The 7,537-nt window shown below is 44.7% G+C and overlaps 1 protein-coding gene across 1 annotated transcript; it reads right to left on the bottom strand.

Moving 5' to 3' along the window:
- Positions 1-611: 611 nt before the first annotated feature.
- LOC140035655 (uncharacterized) lies at positions 612-5,093 on the bottom strand. Its single transcript, XM_072076967.1, has 6 exons — positions 4,299-5,093; positions 3,875-4,193; positions 3,451-3,792; positions 2,914-3,086; positions 2,439-2,807; positions 612-2,354 (listed from the first exon to the last, which is right to left on the bottom strand). The coding sequence occupies exons 1-6, from the start codon at positions 5,091-5,093 to the stop codon at positions 612-614; spliced, it is 3,741 nt and encodes a 1,246-aa protein (XP_071933068.1).
- Between the last annotated feature and the right edge of the window lie 2,444 nt (positions 5,094-7,537).

Raw genomic sequence — 7,537 nt, forward strand, 5'->3', positions numbered from 1 at the left:
TCCCAACAAATTAGAGAAGGCATGAGGCGGTAGACGAATGCCAGATACCGATTTGAAGCAGGTCATATCCACCATGAGATCGCCCTATGTCGAACCGAACTGATACAAGTAGACAGCCCACCCGGGATGTCGAACGCTTTCCACACTTGACGTGCAGTCTCCCCTGTGCAAAACAGATGGTTCAAACGTTCCTCTTGAGGATTGACGCAGCAGCAGCATCGGGAAGGACCCTGGACTCCAAATCGTCGTAGCTGCTCAAGCAGTGGTAACCTGTCGGACAGGAGGCGCAACATGAAAAAGGAAATTGTTATCTGCAAAAATCTGTGCCAAATACAAGCGGCGCCAAGGGATCCATTAGAGTGGGTGCGAACAAGCGACAGAGCTGAAGCAACCGAGAACTCCCCACTAGGGGTTAACATCCACACCATCCTGTCCTCCCCCTGAAGTGCTGGAGGTGGGGTCGCCATCACCAGTCGAAAAACTTCCGGCTGCAAAGCTTTTGATAGAAGTCTAGCATTCTATTCCCCTTCAATGACAAAATCTGCTACTTGATGGCTCTGGAACTCCTGCACCCGATGACACAGGGGACCTGACCCTGCCCAGTAATCATGCTAGAAATCCATTGTCCCTGAACGAACTATCCAACTGATATTTTCCTCCATTACCCCTTGGACTGTACACATCCGCCTCCAAGTAAGAGAACTCCCTACCCTCTCTTCTGCCAGGCAAGGGTGCCGGCCCCTACAATACTTGGCCACTATAAACGAAGCCCAAAGCGAGCGACCCTGTCTGAACGCCCACCATAACTTCATGGAGAATGCCTGATAGACCTCAGTTATCCGCCGGAGGCCCAACCCCCCCTCACCATACGGCTGACACAAGTCATCCCATTTAATCCAGTGAAACCTCGGGCTGAACTCAGATGAGCCCCATAAAAATGCCGGCATCTCTCTCTCCATCTCCCGTAAGACTCCCTTGGGAGGTGATGCTGCTGCCAATAGATGAATCGGCAGAGAGGAAAGGACGTGCTTGAGGAGCACCACCTTCCCCCCTGGCGATAAAATCCGCTGCTTCCAAGATAGAATTCGGCTGACAATGGCCTTGCAAACCTCCCCAAAATACTCCTTCTTTCGTCGACCCGTGTACAACGGGCAACCCAGATACCGGATCGGGAAGCTTCTCTTCTGGAAACCCGTTAGTTGCCTGATAATGCTGCAGCGGTGCAGTGAGATGCGGGGATGCACAAGGAAAGCACTTTTTTGCTTATTAATCTTCTGCCCCGAGACCTCACAATAATCTTCAAGAACCCTCACTACGAGACGCAAAGAAGACTTTAATCCGCTAGTGAAGATGACCACATCGTCGGCAAATGCCAAATGTGTGATAATCGGGCACCCGATCGGAACCTTAAACGGATGAAACTGACGCTGCTCAACCAAAGCAGTCAACGCCCGAGAGAGACCTTCTGCACCAAGTACAAATAAGGCTGGAGATAGTGGGTCGCCCTGTCTCAACCCACGCGTTGAGCGGAAGAACCCCTGGGGGGTCCCGTTGATCAGAATCGAAAACCCAACATTAGAGACCAGTCGCCAAATAGCATCAATCCATGTCTCGGAGAACCCGAACCGCCGCATCACCTGCAACAGAAAAAACCATGACACCCTATCGTAAGATTTCATCATGTCCAACTTAACTACCACATTTCCTCCACGGGACGGCTTTCCAATATCCGTCACCAACTCTTGCGCCAGTAGGAAGTTGTCTGCAATTTGTCGCCCTTTGACGAATCCACTTTGTTGAGAGGAGATGAGCCGGGGTAAAATTGGAGCTAACCGATCCAACAAAATACGTGAAATCACTTTATTTATAAAATTACAGACGCTTATCGGGCGGTACTGAGTAAAGTCCTGGAGACACTGAACCTTAGGAATCAAAACAATATTCGTAGCGGTAATGCTCCTTGGCAGCTCTGCCCCCAAAAGAAACTTAAAACCGCCTTGTAGACATCCTCCGCAACCACATCCCAAGCAAATGTGAAAAACTCCCCCGTAAAGACCAGCAGCACTCTCTCTATCCATCGAGAAAACCACCTTCTTAACTTCTGCCAAAGTGGGAGGCTCTATTAACTCGGAGTTATCCTGATCTGTCACCAACTTTGGGATGGTGTTCAAGAACTCATAAGTTGAGGGAGACGACTCTGCTGTGAAAAGCCCCTGGAAAAAAGAGGCTGCCTCCCTGCCAATGAGATCCTTAGATTCTACCCAAAAGCCATCAGAGCCACGGATCCTATAAATGATAGCCCTGCTCCTCCTCTCTACCACCACCGCATGGAAGTACTTAGAATTCCTGTCGCCCTTCTTCAACCATCACACCCTGGCCTTTTGTTTCCAAAAGCCTTCTTCTACGGGCAAGGTAACCCTGAGCCGTTCTCGGGCTACATTTAGGTCGCATTGCACAGAGTCAGAAGAGTCTTGCTCCTGGGCCACTTCCGCCTCCCTTACTACTCTCTCTGCCTCTTTAACAGCCTTGAAGATATCCCCAAAGGTCTCCCTAGACCATCCCTTCAGTGCGTGCTTGACTGCACGCAACTTGGAGGCTAAAATGCCTAACAGTGCGCCACCACACTCCCCTGACCATGCATCGCGTATGACATCTAGCAGCCCCGTTTTTGTGATCCACACATTGAGGAAACGAAAAGGCTTCGGTTTATGGTCTAAACGAGAAGAAGCGATCATCAAGAGCGGGGAGTGATCCGACGGATCCCTAGCCAAATGCTGCACCAGGAAACTAGAGTCCATCTGCAGAGCCTTCAAGTTGAGAAGTACCCTATCAAGACATTTCCAAACCCGAGCCTGCCCCTTGTCGATTATTACACCACGTATAATTGGAGCCATAGAATCCTGCGTCCATCACTCCAGCTTCCACCATGAACCGCGCAAGTTCCAACCCTTCGTTTAGTCGGAATGGCACCCCTCCTCGCTTCTCTTCCTCCTGAGCTATCACATTAAAATCTCCCTCTAAGAACCACGGGGTCTCTGTTGGCTTGTCCGACAACAACCCTGCCCAAAGCATCTCGCGGCCTTGCACTGTGCATTTGGCATGGATAAAAGAGAAAACCAAGGTAGATAGGAACAACGGGCAGTGGACCTGAAGCGACACATGCTGACTCGACTCGCTAACCACCGAGCAAGAGAGAACCGATTTGTAAAAGACCCAAATGGTGCCCCCACTATTTGAGACACTCCCATCCATCCCCAACTTTAAGCGCACAGTAGTAATGTTGTCTAAGGCTACTTTCGGCTTACAAATCGCCACCAATTGTAAAGAATATAGTTTAACTAATTTCTTAAGCCTCCGTAAGTTTGGGGCACGAGAAACACCTCTTATATTCCAAAACAGCAATTTAATCATTGGAAAGAACCACAAAGGAATTAGATGAAGAGGACTTACTTGAGCATAAAGTTCGGTCAGACGGGAAGCGGGCACGAACTCCTCGATGTTTTGATTGAGCCATGTCCCATTGCCCTTCGCCCCTGGAGGGATGAACTCCCGCCACTTCGGCGTCGGCAACCGAATCAAGGTGCAGTGTATCGGCTAACCTTCCTTGGGTGTCATCAAGGTCCACAATGAGCTGCATCTTCTCAAAGGAAAGGCTGCCATCTTCTAGATTTAACACCTCCATTCCTGCCCCATATTCCAGACCCATTCGACCCTCCCCCCTAGGAGAGAATCTGTCAGTATGTTGCTGCATTCCAACTACTTCCGCCTCCATAATCTCTGCTCCCATTTGCCCTGCAATCGATACATCAGCCCTTACCGCGTCTATCTCCGCTGTCCGCGCTACCCCCCCACTTTGCGGCTTTCAACTACAGACCTGGCTCTTCCCCTTTGCTCGATGCCCTCTTGTTTGTTCCAGCACCCATAGCCTGCTCCTCCAAAGCCAATTCCCTGTCATAAGCAGTCTCAAACAGCTCCTCCTCAGGTTCGTCGACCACTCGGTCAACCAGCGCATAGATGATTGCATCAGCAGCAGACTCGATCCCTTTCTCCACGAGCGCAGCCACTGATCCAGGATGCTGTCCATGTGCCGGCAGGTGCGTTCCTCCCACAGCAGACGGTGGCGTAGCAGTTGAGACTAGACCCAGTTGCTGCCCTTCCACCTGCCCCTTTCCCTTCGCCTGCAACGCACCTGACTGCACCTCAACGGTTACCTCAGTTACCTAGCTTGGCTGTTCACCCTCTGGACCCTTGTTAACCTATAAAGAGGGCACCCCCATTTCGCCTCTCATCCCCACAACCTGGTCTTCATGTGGCTTTGACACACGCAAGGCAGGGTGCTTCATGCGACATTGATCTTCTCCATGCCCTTGACGGTAGCAATGACTACAATACTTAGAAAGGTTCTCAGGTATGAGAGCCTGCCAAAAGCCATCCCCATCGCCCATATCCACCCACACCCTCGATGGAATCGTCTTCAACAAATCAATCTCGACACATACATATGCTACATTCGGCCAAGAAAAAGAGGATGTTGCCGCATCAACGAATAACGGCTTGCCCAAGCAGGAAACAAGATGAAAAAGACATGGCTTAGCAAACAAATGAATAGGCAATTTGGGCAAACGAACCCAGACAGGAACAAGGGACGACTCTCTATCCACATGAAACTTTGATGTCCACTTGAAAACTCTCATGGGACACCCATCTACATACCATAAACTCTGACCCCAAACGCGTAGGAAGTCTGCTTCGCTAAGAAATTTCAGCAATACATGCCTAGAGTCTAACAAGCCCACTGATACCGTATCCTTCAAGTCAAGAGTCGAGAAGAACTTACGAAGTTCAGACAATGGAGGTCGCCCCTTGGAGAATTTCCCAACCAAGGTGTAGCGAAATGGAGAGGCTACCGCTGCTATGTTCGACGCACTGAAGACTACTGCAGGCTTCCCACGATGGGTTGTCAGAGTTGCTTGGACTTGGTCAGGCGACTCACGACGCTCAAATAACGCGGAGAAAGATTTTTTCTGAAAGGTTGGGGAGGAGGAGACCGACGGCCCCCCACCAGGAGGTGAGGGGGCAGCCACGGCTGCCATGGAGAAGAAACCCTAAACTTCTAAAACTAGAAACGAGAGAGCGGCTGTCGCAGGGTTTAGGTGCCTCACCACTACTATGAATGGAAAGTTATGCCTTTTGGATTAAAAAATGCTCCTTCAGAATTCCAAAATATAATGAATGACATATTTAACCCTTATAGCTCATTTAACATAGTCTATATAAACGATGTATTAATATTTTCAGAATCATTAGAACAACATTTTAAGCATTTAAATATTTTCTTAAAATTACAAAGAAAAATGGACTGGTAGTTTCAGCACCAAAATTAAGATTATTTCAAACACAAATAAGATTTCTATGACATAATATTATTAAAGGAACAATAAAACCTATAAATAGAGCATTAGAATTTGCAAATAAATTTCCAGATGAAATTAAAGACAAAAATCAGTTACAAAGATATCTAGGATGTTTAAATTATATTCTTGATTTTTTCCCTAAACTTAGGCAAGAATGTTCGATATTATTTGATAGACTTAAAAAGAATTCTCAAGCATGGACAGAAGCACATACTCAAAAAATTAGATATCTCAAAGAAAAGATTCATTCATAACCCTGCTTATGCCTTCCACATCCTAGAGCATTCAAGATAGTAGAAACTGATGCATCAAAATTGGAATATGGAGGAATATTAAAACAAAGATTAGATAATTCAATAGAAGAATTAGTTAGATTGAAACATGGTCAGGCCCACAAAAAATTACTCTACTATTAAAAAAGAAATTTTATCCATAGTTCTTTGCATATCAAAATTTTAAGATGATTTATATAACAAAAGGTTTTTATTTCGAATAGATTGTAAATCAGCAAAGGAAGTTTTACAAAAAGATGTAAACAATATAGTTTTCAAACAAATTTTTGCAAGATGACAAGCTATTTTGTCAGTTTTTTATTTTGAAATAGAATTTATCAAAGGAGAAAATAATTTCCTTCCTGATTTTTTAACAAGAGAATTTTTATAGGGCAATGGATCAGAAGGATAGATTCACACAAGATCAGTTTGTACAAATGATCAAAAAATATCATTTTTCCAAACAACAGATTTGAAAAGAAACCCTTTTAACAACCCATCGATTCATTTATTATACATCTCAAGGGAGAATTCAACCTTATCATTTTCATAGATATCCAATAATATATTTGAAATCTTCAACAGCTATTGGGTTTGTTTGGGAGGGCAATTATTTTGAAACATGGGTTTGTTTGGATAATGTATTATTTGAAATATTATTTAGAATAATTACTGTAGCACTTTTTGTGATGTAATGTATGTGAGATAAAAAGGTGATTGAGAATATAAAAAGGTGGGTTGGAAAATATATTTATGATGCAAGCGAAATATTATTTAGGATAAAAGCACTATGTGTTTAAAAAACAAGCCAATAACGGATTGAAAAATAGCTACGCGAATAGTTTATGTTTTGTGATCTTCCGCAGCAAAACAAATGACTTGTTTCTTTCCCTTTTCTCATCCCCATTCCTCTAACCCTAATGTGCAAGCCGTTCCCCCTTTTCATCACTTTGACAAATCATTAGCCAACTTTCAATCGCCCCTTTGGTGAACTACTACCGTCATGACACTGCTATCTAGCCGATGATGAACTTCAAATTTCATTTAGCTTAGTAACCACCTTCAAAATTGCTGGATCTTGCACAAGTTTAAATTTGCCACAGCGCCTTTGTATGCTAGGATTCACAGACTGCTGCTTGAGCCCTTGAAATAGGCACTTTCCTTGGTGACCAAATTCACGATCGGATGGAAGTACATGACAATGCATTGAGCTTTAGTCAACGGCTAGATCAGGTAAAAGCATTTTGACTAGCTTTCTCTTTCTTTTCAGTTTCATTCCTTTTGCACTTTAGCATTCTTTGCAGAAAGATAGCTTCACGACCAAATTTGCTTACAAATTTGAGGGAATTTCGATGCTTGAAGCTGCGGACCAAACTTGTGCTGTCGAGACAAAGAATTGTAGAAAAGCCTTCCCTTTTTTGTATGCCTAGATGATTGAGCAAGGAATTCAAAATAAAGGAACCAACTAGTGCATTTTCATTCCAAAGGAATTCGGTATCTTCAACTGCACTTTTGCCTCTCCGCATATTACTCAGGCTTAGTGTCACTGTATTAGCATTACTATTGCCTATATTTGCCTTTTATTTTGGGATAGTCCTTTGCACAATGTTTCCCAAAAATAATTACCTATAGATCCTACATTTTTTTTAACTGAGAGAGACGTTTGGCTATTGTACTCAATGAAGGAGAAAATGCTTTGTGTTCGGCTATTTTGGATGTCCCCATTGCCATTAATATTTTGTTGAAAATGGGATATATGGAAACGAGTATATGACTAGTTATGTTTGGGTTCGGCTATTTTGGAGAATTACTCGATTTATGAGCAATGGTAATTGGCACAGATGTGACGGC

The sequence above is a fragment of the Coffea arabica genome, chromosome 2c, assembly GCF_036785885.1.
Source record: "Coffea arabica cultivar ET-39 chromosome 2c, Coffea Arabica ET-39 HiFi, whole genome shotgun sequence".
Classification (NCBI taxonomy): Eukaryota; Viridiplantae; Streptophyta; class Magnoliopsida; order Gentianales; family Rubiaceae; genus Coffea; species Coffea arabica.